Genomic DNA, 16,546 nt, shown 5'->3' with positions numbered 1-16,546 from the left:
TAATAATGATAATAATAATATTAATAATAATAATAATAATAATATTAATAATGATAATAATAATATTAATAATAATAATAATATGGATAAAAAAAATAGTATCTTCAAGTATAGTATTGAATGATGCTGATACCCCAACTTTCACATTCAGAGGCTGCAATCCAAGGGGCCAACCATCTTCCTACAATCAAATCAATTCAGAAATAAGATTTCAGTGTACCCTCCAAACAATCAACGTCAAATGAAGGAAGAAGAAAGAGAAAACTCATCATTCCTGTACGGTCATGGGAAACAAAGGCAATATGACAAACAGGAGGTAGACACATTATCAGAGAAAATTATAAGAAAAAAAACATAGACCCGCAATTATAATACGAAAGAGGAATTCGGAAAAGAAGCCACGAGAGAGTAATCCAAAAGAACAAGAGAGATGACAAACATTACCTGTTGAGCCATGTATTATGATGTGTCTGACCTTGTACGTTTGAAGATGGATATTTGTGTTGATTGATCTTGGTGAAAACAACTATATACTAGAACTAAAAAGCCATACAGGTTACTGAGAACTTTAACAGAGATTCCCTTAATCATTCAAAGTTGCAAATTTACCCCAAAATATTTGGGTCTGGAACATATTAGCAATGAATAATAAGAACTCTCTGATTATCTGACTCTGAATCTAGTATGTTACCTTTACATTTGTTGCAGAGAACACCATGTTAGCCCAAGCTTTTAAGTTACTAGGACACACAAGATAGGGGTCTCAAGGAATCCAATGAACTGCTGTTTTTCACTATATCTTCAATGTTATGACACAAAAGGAAAAACCCAAATCTTCAATGTTTAATCCTCATAATCTGGTGATCTAATTGAAAAGCAGAAATTGTGGTCCTCACCAGACAATTTCAAGGTCCCCCTCCGACTTTACGGCAATAGTTAACATTTTTTTAGTTTTTTTTGTATTGGAAAGAAGATTTGGTATTTGAGTAGGATGATTCAGTTTCTGCAAAGTTGTAAGATTTAGTAATTGGTGTAAAACAAGTCCCAATAGCATCATAAAGTAACATGGCTATGATTGTGGCAGATTCGCTTTGCAGAATGGATAGAATACTTCTTCTTCCTCCTAAGAACAGCAAGAAAGAAGAAAATGCATTCCCAGAAATGACAGAGTGAACTCCGACCGTGAATCTTATTCTTAAAATGTGTCATTTAACATATTTTTAGAACATTTTTAAGCATAAAACAAGACATATGAGCTATAAATAAATTATTGTTATTTTTTTTAAGATTTTAGGTTCGAGTACAATGAATATTAAGAGTATAAACGTTAAATGTCAAATAATTTAATGTTATCTTTGAATATATATTATTTTATATTTATCTCAAATTAATAAAAAATTGAATTTTAATATTTCTTTTACTATTTTCGATAAAAATGTGACCAACTTCATTTTAACAATTGGATAAGTATGTCACACTCGATGAATACCGTTGAATACCACTAACGATGAGCAAAATTAATTTAATTTATAAAAAATTAAAATTCTAAAGGACTAAACGTATAATTATAAATTAGTTAAAAATCTAAAGTTAAATTATTCAAAATAAAATATTAATTACATTATGTTCCATAATTTTTTGGGTAAATTATAATATTAACCACCTAACTATTGTCCATTTTCATTTTGACCACCATTTTTAAAATCTTGTTAATCAGGTCATCTAACTATTTAAATGCATTCAATCAAACCACTTGATGTTAACCTTTAACGGAAGTACTAACGTGACAGTTAATAAATTGGTATAATTACATATTTGATCCTCAATATTTATAAATTCTATCATTTTGGTTATAATTTGGTCACCACCTAATTAGAGATTAAATTTATTAAATTAAATTAAAATTATGACCAATTTGATAGATTTTATAAATATTGAGGATCAAATATGTAATTATACTAATTTTATTAAATATCAAGTCGGCACTTCCGTTAAATGTTAACGACAAGTGGCTTGATTGAATGCATTTAAATAGTTGGATAACCTGATTAACAAAATTTTAAAAATGGTGGTCAAAATTAAAATGGGCAATAGTTAGGTGGTCAGTGGTATAATTTACCCGAAAAAGATTATGGAAAATAATGTAATTAATATTTTATTTTTAAAGAATTTACCAATATATTTGTAAATAACTTATAATTATACGTTGACTCCTTTAGAATTTTAAATTTTTATAAATTAAATTAATGGTGCTCATCATTAGTAATACTGAGTGGTGCTCGTCGAACGTTATAAAATTTTCCTTAACAATTATTCTTTTTAGGATTTATACATTCAAATATTTTTTTATATTTTTAATTTTGAAAATAAAACTTTAGTTTTAAAATAATATTTTAAATCTTATATTTACTTTAATATATAAAAGAACATAAAAATGCCTAAATTAAATTATAAAGCTTATAATATCTAAAAAACTCTTCAATTGACATGTTTTATTTTAGGATGATACTGCCACGCTCGACAAGTATGGATGAACACCATTAAATTAATTTATAAAACATTAAATTATAAATTACTAAACATATAATTATAAATTAGTTAAAAATATAAATATAAATTAATTAAAATACAATATTTATAAAACATTTGTTTTTAGGGCAAACTATGCCATTGACCACTTAACTATTTATCCCTTTTACTTTAACCATCGATTTTTCAATTTTATCAATTGGATCACCTAACTATTTAAATCTTGTCAATCAAGCCACCTATCATTAAATATTAACGGAGTAGATGATGTGGCAGTTAATAAAATTTGTATAATTATACATTTTGTCCTCATTACTTACATATTCTATTAATTTGATCCTAACTTTTATTTAATTCAATAAATTTAATTATCAATCCGATGATGATATATGTCACTGTGTGATTGTTTTTTAATATTTTTTTATTTAATAAAATTTTCATCCAATCAAATAGTGCCACATGTCACCAATTTGAATGAATGTAAAATAAATTAAATCAATACTACTATTGGTGGGGTTTGAACATGGGATGCAAACCGAAAAATTAAGTATCTTAACCACTAAATTTGTCTAGTATACAAAGCATAATTTATATAATTTATAATATAGTTAATGGTAATAAATGATCTTATAAGAACTCAAACATGAAATAATTGAATTGTATGAAAATATATATATATATATATATATATATATATATATATATATATATAAACAAATATTATAATTGATTAATAAATAATATGTTTTATTTATATTTTAAATCACATTTAATGCAAAAAAAAAAAGTGAATTTAATATGTTATAATTGAAATGTATCATTTTATATATTTTAAATTAATAAATTGTCTTCATTATATTAATTTTATTGAACTGAATGTATCATATCTTATATTTTAAAATATTATAGCGTTGATTGGATTCTAATATTATTTAACAACTCTATTTTAAAATAGAATAATTCAATAAAATCAAGTTTCCCCTAAAATTTTCTTCAAATATATAATGAATAAATAATAAAATATAAAATTCTTACTCTAATCGGGATATAAACTATCAGGAAAATTCTAAGTCAACGAAGCCCTTCGTTATATTTCAATTATAGTATATTAAAATTAATTTATTTTTATTTTTCATTAAAATGATTTAAAAATAAATAAAATACATTCACATATTAATCATTTATAATATTTGTGTATATATATCATATTATCGTATTATTCAATTATTTCATGTTGGAGTTTCTATTAGGTAATTTTCCCTTTTTTAATTGCCATTAACTATATATATTATGTCGTGATATATTTGTCATTTGAATGGTGCAACCCAGTGGTTGGGGCGTTTACTTCCTCTCATCACGTATTAGGTTCAAACCTCATCAGTAGCGATTATTGAATTAATTTATTTTATATTTATTCAATCATATAGTGACACACTATCTGATTGAAGATTAAATTTATTGAATTAATTAAAAGTCAAGACCAAATTAATAGAATGTGTAAGTAACGAGGACTAAATGCATAATTATATAAATTTTATTAACTGCCACATCATCTCCTCCGTGAATATTTAACGGTAGGTGGCTTGATTGACAAGATTTAAATAGTTAGGTGATTCAATTGACAAAATTAAAAAATTGGTGGTTAAAGTAAAAGGGGTAAATAGTTGGGTGGTCAATGGTATAATTTACCCTAAAAACCAATGTTTTATAAATATTATATTTTAATTAAATTACATTTAGATTTTTAACTAATTTACAATTATACTTTAGTACTTTATAATTAATATTTTATAATTAATTTAATGGTGCTCATCGTTAACGGTGCTTATCTACGCTTGACGAACGTTATAGAATTTTTATTTACTTTATTTATTTAAGTGAGAATTGTTGAATAATATAAATAAAGATACAATATTAAATACAATTGTATTTTAAAATTTAAAAAAATATTAGAACCGGTTCAGATTTTATAATCCTCATCTCGTTTTATTCATTGACTTGCCAATATTTTTCTTTTCAAATTCCAAACTCCAATTCCCTATTTGATATACCTATTATCATCTATTTTTAAAAATTTTCTCTCTTCTTTTATCTTTTTTCATATTTTTCATTCTTCTTCTTCAAAAATAGCAACACAATATAAATTTCATTTTTTATTTATTTTAAGTTTATAAAGTTTAAAAGATTGTATTAACCTTGTAGACAACGTTTATTTTAGAATTACACTAATCCAAATAAAATTAATTTTAAGACAATGAATTACATGGCATAGTAATTATGTCATTTTTATTTAATTAATTAATTTATTAAATTTTCTAGTCAAGGCTAATATCTTCGTTTTGTAATAATCTTTTTACTAATAATTTAGAAACAAACTTTTATACTATTTATGAAATACAAACGCATATGACTCAACTCAATGATTCGAACTAAAACTCTTTCACCCATAATAGCAGAAATATATTTTTCACAGCTGAAGCAAAATCATAATGCACATTACTAATCAATTGAAAATCTAATTGTTTTTTATTTGTTATTAAAAACATTGTACGAGTTGTTGATTCCAACGATTCCAACGAAACAACACTGAATTCAATAGATATATATATAATTTTGAATAATCTAGGGTGATTTAAATCTTTTTTAATCATTGATAACGCGCACACACATCCTGCAGGCGTAATTACTCGAACTCAATACCACTAAAAATTAATATTTTCTTTAACCACTATGGTCGGTTCAATATCCATACAATATTGAGAATGTTGATCAAGATTCAAGGGAGCAGCTGAATCAAGGTAACAATTTTGACAGATTATGCTATTAAAGTGGGCGAGGGATTGTAAAACCTTTGGTCCAAGATCATGCTATTTTGAAGTGCGTTGATTCTGCATTAGAGAGTATCCAGATCATATGATGCTAAAATCCAAACAAAAGACTCGACTTTATGGGGTTTTTTTTAATGGGTCAACTTCCTCAATCGTGCACGTAGGCCTCATCGGTGTGGCAGTGCACTGTCGACAACAATGTCGCTAATGCCAGCCAATTCCAGTCATACGTGCAACGGCCTTTCAAGACTTGGCCCACATCATTCGTTTTGAAGGTAGCAAAGAAGATATTGTAGAAGACTTCATCCAACTCGAAGAGCATTGAAGTCCTTATCGAAGAAAGGGTGTTCTCGTGCTAAAATTCCTCTCATTCTTCCTCAAGGCGTCTGATACATTTTTATCTTTTAGTGTCAAATGTATTATTTCATATTAATAGAGTTGGTGAAAAGAATTCGGGTGAAAGGGGATGATATGGAGGTGATTGAGGAGCTTGTCACTCTGGAAGTAATTAAAAAGAAAAGATATAGGAGAGTGTAGACGTAAGGAATGTTTGCTCTAAAGAGTTGACATGATTGAGAGGTGGTGTTCATTCAGTTTTTAAAATTGATTTCCATGTGGAGTAGTCTTCTTTTTTGGTGTGCTTTGCTTTGCATTTGATTCTGATTGATGGCTGTGATAATTCTTATTATAGAAGATGTTATGCTTATGAGGTAATGATTCCTTAACATGGATAGGGCAGGAAGTTTATTCTCTTGAGAAGTAAGGCTACTTCCATTGGTTATTGTCTCAACATTGTTTTATTGTCTATGATGTTGGTTTGTTTTGCTTGTGGTGATCTATTGATGCAAATAAGGGTTATTGATCTCAGCTTCTGTTTATCAATGGCTTGGTGCATACCAAATGAAAACCCATTTTTGAGAGTGGCGGTCTTATGCGTTGTGTGTTTTAGTTGTGGGATTGATTGAGATTTTCTAGTTCGAGTGTTGATTGAAGTCTCGGACTGTTAATTTGGTGGAATGTTATTTCAAAAGCTCCCCTTCGTAGCTTAATGGTAAGAAGTGTCGATTTTATTTTAAAGTGAAATAAGCTTTTTAAGGGTGGTTGCCTTGTTTCCCAGGGAGATGGATTGATTGGCTTGGTGTGATGATGTATTCTGAGGATATTCAGAGGGGATTTAATTTTTGGGGTTGGTCGAAGTTTCAGTTCAATGGATCTTTTAATTAATGGTAGTAGAGCATTGTTGTTTCGAACAATGTCCACGGTTTGGATGGGAAGTAATTTTCTTGAGCGTTATTTTATCTCATGGTTCTATGTTATGTTGGAATTTATAGGATCAATGGGTTCTCAAGTGGTGGTGATTATCTTAATTGTTTGGTGAAGCCGTGTTAAATCTGATAATTTCTGAAATTTAGAATTGTCAACAAGAGGATGTTTTGGACTATTCAAGGGAGACTCTATTGTTACTTTCTGACCCGATCTATTAGCTGTCGTGATCTCTCGCTTGTGTTTGAGACTGCTTTTGTCTCAAGTTTGAGAATTGTAGCCGCTCATGGCCTCGTGGGTGGTCGCTTCTTCAAGCGTTGAATCCCTTTTATCCTGATTTTGACCCTCATGTGGAGCGGATATTGTTTGAAGACATGCTGCAGTGGTTTGGAAGTGTGGAGTTCGATTATGCTAGTTCTTGCTGTCAAATTGGAGCTTGTTTTGTTCCTTCCCAAGGAATGGTTAGTGGGTAAGTTGGAATGGTGAGGTTAATTCCTTCCCAAAGAGCAACCGTATTTCAGTCTCTTTGGAGCGGTTTGGCTTTTTTTTTTTATTGACTCAAGACTCAAGTGGCGTTTTCCTGTCATTACTCGTGTTGATGTTAGCGTTGTGTCTGTAATGTTGGAGTAGGTTTGTATTGTCCGATTATATGTACTCTTTTTCTCTATTTAAAATTAAGAAGAATTTTAATCAGATATATAAATTAAGTTAGCATTATTCAAATAAAATGCTCCATTAACATAGCTGGTGAATAGAATCTGCCGTCGTATGATATATAAAAATGGGGAATGCAATGAATACGTATATTGGGAACATCAAGAGTGGGGTTGTAGTTGGCAAAGAGGGGACACAAAGTAGCTTAAATTTATTACATCTTTCTCTTCCCTCTACAATTTACTGTCACCAGGAGGAGGGATATCCCACCTCACCCTCTGGTAAAACCAAGGTTGAATATGGATATGAATGTTTTCTTCCAATCACAAATTACAAAGTCAATTCAAATCCATTTCTTCTGCCTCTTAGCTGGTTAAGTGCAGCCAAAATAAAAGAAAGAACCCATTATGTCGATTCATTCATTAAAACTACTTGCTTTCATCTTCTTTTGGCAAAGCCTTTATATGCTTTTAGATCTGGCTTCTGTGTTAAAAACACCCAAAACGTAAATGAAGCTGCGCATTCTTGGATAATAAAAACAAAGAAACATCATGAAATTTCTATTTATCATTTGAAGTCACTTCCTTGTCTGACTTTCTTAATCTTGTTCCCTAGATCTGCAAGAAGAGCTGGAGGGAATAAGCACTCCATCTCTTTCGTCAAATCAAGTAGGATTCTCCGTCGAACAGCTTTTCGCTTTGATGATATAATCGGGACATATTTTGGTTTCCTTGGTGCAGGTGGGCACTTGAGACTGGCTGGAATTCTCTGACCCAAACAAGTTGGAGTCTTGAACCCATCATCGTTTCCATCTTCACCAACGTTGAATTCTCCTGAACATGGCAATTTCAGCTTCCCTTTTTCTCCATCTTCATCTAGTACCAACTCTTGTTTTTGTTGTTGTTGTTGAGTACTCTCATCATCATCGTCGACAATAACATCTTGAAAATTGGATGCAATTTGACACTCATCTTCTTGGAATTCTGAAGGAGGCCTAACCAATAAACTGAGTTCCATGGCCTTAATTTTTCGAGTGCATGAAGGAAACGAGACAAACGTTGAAGTTAACTAACCCCAAAGTCTTAAATGAACCTAGGATCGAAGACAAAGGATAAAAGATAAGAGGGGATCAGGTAAGGCGAAAAGTAACAGCTAGCATGAACACTGAGGAATGAAAAGCCTAGAAAAACAAGAAAGAATGCTGATATTGACGACAGGGAAACGAAAATGCCAAAGGGTTTTTAATTCATCACATCATCATCTTCCTCGACTGTTCACTGATTTTTTTCTCAGTTTTTCTTTGGAATTTGGTTCTCAAACTTGTTTGCTTTGATAGAAAGACATAGGGAGAAATAGAGGCTTTGAGAACCCACTTTGGCGTAGGATCCAATGCATCATATATAAACAAAAGCTCACACAAATCTTTCTCGCTTTCACTCCCTCCATAAAGGTCTCTTTCTACCGCTTAGCCCCCTCTCTTTATTATTTTGGTCAAATTGTGGTTTTAATCCTTATGCTATGCTTGATTAATTAAGTATTTAGTATATTGTGCTTTAATTTGGAAAATGTTCCTTTACTTGTATTATCTAATTAGTTAGTTTAAATAATTAATACCATTAATTACTTTAAAGAACAACATATTTAAGTTACTTGCTATGATTATATGACAGTCACAATATTGCTCATAATAATAACTACATATATGAATCTCCAGATTTAATATTATCATTTGCTCAATTGTGTGAGTCACATATTTTGATATAGGCAGATGTATGTTGTAACTAGTTGCACCATAAACATTGATAATGGACATCTCATAATTTATGTAGTGTGATCAACATAACATTTGTCCATCCTACATAATGAGAGTAATATCTTAGGTCGTTTAATTGAGTGAGACTAGAAAATGTATGATTTTTGTTTTCGAATTGGCACTGGTTTTGGGGTACTCTTTTTCCTCTATTTAGGCTTACGAAAGTTTTTCAGCGAGGCCCTTTTCTCGTGCCTTGTTTTGTATGCTTTGATCTATCTAATGTCATACAAAACACCCCTTTCAAAAAAAAGTTATTTGTTTATATAGTCTAATCAAGATATTAAGAAATATTAGATGGACTATACAAGTATGATTGATTCATGATTTGTGTTCAATCTAGATACAAAAAGACAAAAGGATTGAAAAATTATGTTAACCATGACTTCATGTAACTTAGGTAACAATGATGTATTGCTAGATGTCACTCATTATTTGTAATATTAAAATTATTCTAGACATTATTATATGATAAAGTCTAATTTAAGTTGAATTAAATTTTTAAAGGCTATATAAAATAAAAGCATAAGGACTAACAGTTGTATTATGCCTTGTGGGTTAAAAATCTCTAACACTTAAAAGAATTAAAATCGTTCATTTCAATCAGGTGAATTGCATAGAGGTCGAGAAACTATAGTATCAGCTTCGAAATCAACATTGTGTGAACGAAATTAGATTCACAATACAACTATGCAGTTTCAGATTCAGGTTTTCTAAATTTTAACTCGTAATTTCTCATCTCATTCATCTCGATTCGTTCCTCGTATTTGGATCTCTAAAGAGATCGCCAGATTATTTTTTATGGTGCGTTATGGGGTGTATCAGCAGTTCTAACAGAAATTGCCTTTTTAGCTTTCTAAATTTACTAATTTAATCATTTTAACCTTTAAATTTTGATTGAGTTTTTTTTTTACCCCGACCATTTATTTTTTCCGTCAAATTGACTTAAACATAACAAAACAATAACGCTATTCTATCCTTATTATACATTCAAAAATAAAAATCTAAGTGTTATAATCTAGGATGTGATAACAAGATAGTATTTGTTCAGAACTTTCTTAATCAATCGATAACACACACATCTAGCAAAATTATTTACTCGAACCTAGAACCTCTAAGAAGAACAATATTCTCTTTTACCACTGAAGCCACTTGATTGGTTCAAAAAACTTTAAGAGCTAAAATAACTAAACTAATAAAATTAGGCGACCTAAAAAATCATTTGGGTTTTTTTATTAAAAAAATCCATTTAATAATTTTAATCACAATAGTTAACATTGTTAATTATTTAAGATAAAAGTATATCATCATATTATGTCAAATAATAGCAGACGATTCAAACCCAATAAGTATAGGGACCAAAACCATATATTGACATTTTATTTTCATGATAGAGTGAAGTCTCGGTCACTCTCTTTCCACCCTTACGAAAAGCTACGCCCATTAAACGAACTACATAAAATGTCGTTTAAGCAATCGCTTTTCCCTGATGCCTACGAACTTTGATGCATCAAATCACGTGGTTTACAACTTTCATTTCACGATTTACCCATCTCGCGAGATTTTTCCATGATTCCTCATCATTGCTTGTTTGTTTTCTATGAAAATTAAAAAGGAAAAATCACTTGCATCTTTTCGTGTTGTAAGTTTTATGTGGTTTTCAAAGACAAGTTCATGGGGTCGCTTGCGATGGGAGCAAGGAGACATTGTCGGGTGCATGGCTTAGGCCGGGTTGAGCTTGCACACTTTTTCATTTTTGGAATATTGGCTGTAATATAGTAGTTTTGATGCGGTTCGAAACCGTTATTGCACGACCGTAATATCTTCAATCGCGATAAACGCAACGCGATAGAAAACACAACTGCAACTGCAATTTAAGTCCCTGCTCTCTTTGACATTAGATGCTGCTTTTGGATGCCTTACGAGGCAGCTGCAAAGGAACAATGGGTTCTAATTCATTGTCGAGGAAACCTGCATTTTTTCTCTCGAGCAGTATCATGATCTTTGCTTTCTTGTTAACGGCCCTATCTGTTTATCGTTAATCATTATTGAATGCATAATTATAAGATTTATATATATATATATATATAAGCATGAGATTATGTTTTGATCCATCACAATTGCAATAATGTCTGACTAAACGGGAGAGCCTAAATCATGATGTTTAGTTAAATTTGTTTATCTTTAATTATGTCGTACATTTTTGCTACAACATCTCAGTATTTTGCTTCAATCAAGTATCAACCAATACCATGTTACAAGTATTTACACTAATAATTGTTGGTAATTGATTGATAAGACCCTTACACTCATGTGTTGTTGCTGCTGCTGCTGTTTGTTAATTTCTTTTTAAATGTTTAAAACACTGTAAAGAATTCTTCTCCTTTATTTATATATATATATATTCTCAGCAATAGCATTTTATTAGAAAAAGCAAACTTAAATTATATGCTTCATTAAACAAATAATCTTGAATTTGGAATGTTTTTATTGCTGTGAATATTAGGTTTAACTTGTCGTTAATTACCACATGATTTCAACTAATTTTAAATTACCGTCAATCACAGCACTAATTTTGATTGACTGATTAAAATCAAAATTTACTATAACATTGATCTATGTTGATTTGGGTTATTCCAGTCTTTAATTTCGTGCTGCTGTTATAGCAGTTGTATTAACAGTTGTTCTGCTGAAATTCAGCCTATAAATATCAAGGCCTTTTAACTTTTTCAAATCATCCAAACAAATCACATTTTACTTACAAAATTTCTCTTCCTTTTCTCTCTTAAAAAGCTTTCTTGATCCTTCCCGATTTCCGTTTTATAGAGAAGAACAATATCATTATCATCCACTCCAAATTTCTAATTTACGATTTTTTTTGGAAAAAATTATTGATCTCAAAAACATTGTCTAATGATACGATTACATCAATCAAGATAAAATTACTTTTAAGATAATGGTTCATTACGACACAATATTTCATTCATTTATTCGATTTATTATTTTATTTGTCTTGTCAATACTAACATTTGATTTTGCGGTAATTTTACTAAACAATAATTGATTTAAAAAAAAGGTAAAAAGTAAGAACGTGAAATGATTCCCAAGAAACAAAACCCACAGAGCAGATCCCATCATATGGTGTAATATATAATAATCGAAAGGAAGGGTTTAGCTTGCAGTAGATATACACAAATGCCTGCCTTGGTTGCATTGGCATGGGTCCCTTCCAGTGCAGGCCATTTTTCATGGCATGACTAAGCGCTTAGGATTCCTAAATGCGGCGATGAAGATGCTTTCATTCCCATTAATTTCATTCTACTAATTGTTTTGGGAGATATGAATGTAAAGCAATAATTTGTCTTTAATATAAATATATAAACAGTGCGAGTGTAATGGAAAATATATAATTGCAGAAAGTCATGCTTAATCATTTTGCTTCCCATCATCCATCCCCACACTCTTTCTCCTTCATTTGCTTTTGTTTTTTTCTTGCATAAGGCACAAAAAACACAAGAGCACCAACTTAATGAAAATGAAGGACTTTCTCTTTAACTACTTACTCATTCCCTCTAGAGAAAGACTTTCTTTAGACCGATTAAAGACATTTATTAATATTTTAGCGAATGCATGACATTAACAAGGTAAGTATATAGCTACCTACACTTTATTTATAATAAATTTTGGTCTTATTTGCGGTGATGTAATTATTTCATACATTATTGGTCTCAATGCAGATTATAATAAATTTTGGATACTACATTACAACTAACAATTTATCTATAAAATGGTTTTTTTAAACCATCAACGTACACTTGTGGGACATCATGAAGGTATTTTTTATGTTCTTACATCTATTATTCTACTCTTAAGCCGAAAGAAACAAATCTGTCAAAATTTTGCACAATATTCTGTAGGTCCTTTGAAATATTCATTGCACACCATAATATTTTTTCCTCACCCACAAATTGGGTTATTATGATCTTATCATGTATCTAAATTTTTAATTAAAAGTATTATATTTGATATATTCATTGCACACCATTATATTTTGTAGGTCACTTGAACTTTTTCTTTCCGCTTAATTTTCTTAGGGTTAGATTTGATAACGTCTCGATTGATCAAGATAATGATTATCTGTTATCTTGTTGATATTCCCTACTTTGAACTTCCGGATTAGATTTAGATACACGATTTACGTTCGAAAATAGTTTTCTCACGACGCTCAATCTGATTTTCAATTGTTAGTGGTCTTTCAATAGTTTAATCTCCTATTGTGATTCGTTTATCGATGCAATCAGATATATTTGTATCTATCTTTTGTTCGAATTTTTTTAGATGGGTCTTTAACCTTTTCTTTTTATGGTTCTTATATGATCTCAAGTAGTTAGTTTATTGTGTTAATAGTTATAGGGATATGTCCTTATTATATGTTCATTGTAATATTGAATATTATCTCTCTTTTCTAAATACAAAAAAAAAAAAACAAAAAAACTAGCAGCTCTATTTGCATAATGAAGAAGCGAGTAGTTAATTATTTAAAGAGTTAATTGCATTACACATCCGCAAAATATAATTTTTATTCTAAATTGGTTCTCAAATTTTTTAATATTTCAATTTCATCACTAAATATGACCCTTATTCCTCAAACTTTTGAATCTTCCAAATTCATTCACAATTTCATCCAAACATGTAATTAGTTTTAACTATAGTTTGACCTAAATTTTATTTTTTAAAATATAATAATATAGCTAAGCCTAACAGTTTTATTGGAAAGAAATGTTATTAGCATATACCAATAGTTTAGGATAAAATTGAAATGTTTAAAAGTTTGAGGACTAATTCAAAATGAAGGTCAAAGTTTAGGGATAAAATTGAAATGTTTAAAAGTTTAAGAACTAATTTAGAATGATACTAATAGTTTGAGAATGAGTGATGTAATTAACTCTTACTATTTAAATGCGCACGTAGGTTGAGAATATAAAAGATGGTAAATTTATATTGAAATTATATTTTATGGACCGATAATGTATATAAATTGTTAAGAAAATCTGCATGAAATATTTAAACTGAAAATAATTGTTAAAGAAATTAAACAGCACCAGAAAATATTTCTTATTTTTTTAACGAGGTCAATGAAAATATGTATAGCGGTGTTCCAAATCGATAATAATGTTAATTGTTAAACATTGTTGCTGTTAAAGTAATGGCTTTTACAATTATCCTATAACGCAATTAACATCACTTAGAGACTAAATGTATCTTTGGACCTATCACGAGGTCTCAATGGTAAAAGTGAATGATATAATTTTTTTAGTTCGAGTAGTTGTGTTTGTCGGATTTATATTGTCAATAACTTAAAATAAATTTTAATAGATACTATTTTGTAATCACTCAGATTATTTGAAAAAAAAAAACTAAATGAATGTTTATCTTATTTGTTAAAGAAAATATGAATGGATTGGAAAGCATTTTTCCCAGATTAGAGCGCGGTTGAAGCGCTCCTTATAAACCATAAAAGGATGATAGGAGCGAAGGACACAGTAAAAAGTTGGAAAATAAGCACAAAGTTTGGCGTATCCGTTTTAAATTTGAAAAACTTGTCATCTTTCACCGTGCCATTTCCTTTTTGGAACCTAAAGGGCAGGCAGTTTACATCATCTTTCTACGATTTTACCTTGCTTTTGCGCTGGTGATTCATCATTCATGCCAAAAATAAAACAATCTGTTAAATGGATTATGTTTTCATTAATTTTGTGGAATATGTTGAACTGAATTTGATGTTTCATTTCAGCCGGTGATACAATAAGATGGCTGAGGGTGAAGATATTCAACCACTCGTATGCGATAATGGAACTGGAATGGTTAAGGTATGAATTTAGTATTCACTGTTTTCCTACTTATGTCAATGGTATGATGTAAGTTATGTTACCCGAACTCTTTATTTTATTTTTTAAAATTAATTATGTCCGACACTCTTGTTCGACAAATAGACATGAAGATATGACTTCGAACTCGAATTCGATTAACATAGGTTCTAAACATTCATCTTTAGGTTTATGTAGGATGTTTTATTAGTGATGCATTGTAATGTTATTAGGCTGGATTTGCTGGTGATGATGCATCAAGGGCTGTGTTCCCTAGTATTGTGGGTCGTCCACGGCACACCGGTGTGATGGTTGGGATGGGTCAGAAAGATGCATATGTTGGGGATGAGGCTTAAATATCCAATCGAACACGGAATTGTTAACAACTGGGATGATATGGAAAAGATTTGACATCACACCTTTTACAATGAACTCCGTGTGGCTCCTGAAGAACACCCTGTTCTTCTCACCGAGGCACCCCTTAACCCGAAAGCGAATAGCGAGAAAATGACCCAGATCATGTTTGAGACCTTCAATACTCCTGCCATGTATGTTGCCATCCAGGCTGTTCTCTCACTTTATGCCAGTGGTCGAACAACTGGTAAGCCATTGAACGCTTCAAATTTGCACTTGGTTAGACATTCATAACATACTTTATGTAGGTATTGTTCTGGACTCTGGGGATGGTGTGAGCCATACTGTCCCCATCTATGAAGGGTATGCCCTTCCGCATGCCATCCTCCGGCTTGACCTTGCTGGGACGTGACCTTACTGATGCCCTTATGAAAATCTTGACCGAGCGTGGTTATTCGTTTACCACTACGGCTGAGCGTGAAATTGAGAGGGATGTGAAGGAGAAGCTTGCATATCGCACTTGATTTCGAACAAGAGCTGGAAACTTCGAAAACTAGTTCTTCTATCGAGAAGAGCTATGAGTTGCGTGATGGGCAGGTGATCACAATTGGTGCGGAGCGATTCCGTTTGCCCGGAAGTCCTTTTCCAGCCTTCGATGATCGGGATGGAAGCTGCTGGCATTCACGAAACGACATAAAATTCAATCATGAAGTGTGATGTGGATATCAGGAAGGATTTGTATGGGAACATCGTTCTGAGTGGTGGAACGACCATGTTCCCTGGAATTGCTGACAGAATGAGCGAGGAAATCACTGCCTTGGCCCCGAGCAGCGTGAAAATTAAGGTGGTAGCTCCACCTGAAAGGAAATACAGTGTCTGGATTGGAGGCTCCATCTTGGTATCTCAAAGTACTTTCCAACAGGTATTATTCACTTAATCAACTCAAACATCCAAACCCGAAACTCAACTTAATCAATCATAAAACCATCTAAAATATAAAATGTTTTAAACCTATAATGCACAACACAATTACTGATTGTGATATGAATGGAATGCAGATGTGGATTGCAAAGGCAGAGTATGATGAATCTGATCCATCTATCGTGTACAGGAAATGCTTCTAATTCAAAAAACAACGAGGCCTAGAAGTTGCTAATGTGTTGGCTTAACAAATTCAGGCTACTAAGTTTCTATACCATTACTGTTTCTCTCTCATTTCATTCTGTTTCTCTTGTTTTCTT

At 31.0% G+C, this 16,546-nt stretch overlaps 1 protein-coding gene and 1 pseudogene across 1 annotated transcript; one reads left to right on the top strand and one right to left on the bottom strand.

The window, feature by feature from the left end:
* Nucleotides 1-7,509: 7,509 nt before the first annotated feature.
* On the bottom strand, nucleotides 7,510-8,678 carry LOC120198818 (cyclin-dependent protein kinase inhibitor SMR14-like). Its single transcript, XM_039200083.1, has one exon. The coding sequence runs from the start codon at nucleotides 8,289-8,291 to the stop codon at nucleotides 7,842-7,844; it is 450 nt and encodes a 149-aa protein (XP_039056014.1). The 5' UTR covers nucleotides 8,292-8,678; the 3' UTR covers nucleotides 7,510-7,841.
* Nucleotides 8,679-14,738: 6,060 nt separating this feature from the next.
* Nucleotides 14,739-16,521, top strand: LOC120198837 (annotated as a pseudogene).
* The last annotated feature ends 25 nt before the right edge of the window (nucleotides 16,522-16,546 follow it).

Source organism: Hibiscus syriacus, unplaced genomic scaffold, assembly GCF_006381635.1.
Source record: "Hibiscus syriacus cultivar Baekdansim isolate YM2019G1 unplaced genomic scaffold, ASM638163v2 tig00004810_pilon, whole genome shotgun sequence".
In the NCBI taxonomy this organism is placed as follows: Eukaryota; Viridiplantae; Streptophyta; class Magnoliopsida; order Malvales; family Malvaceae; genus Hibiscus; species Hibiscus syriacus.
This window is presented reverse-complemented; position numbering and strand designations above follow the sequence as displayed.

Excerpts from the sequence above, each read along its gene's own strand:
- LOC120198818 (XM_039200083.1), bottom strand. The coding sequence starts at position 8,291 with ATGGAACTCAGTTTATTGGTTAGGCCTCCTTCAGAATTCCAAGAAGAT.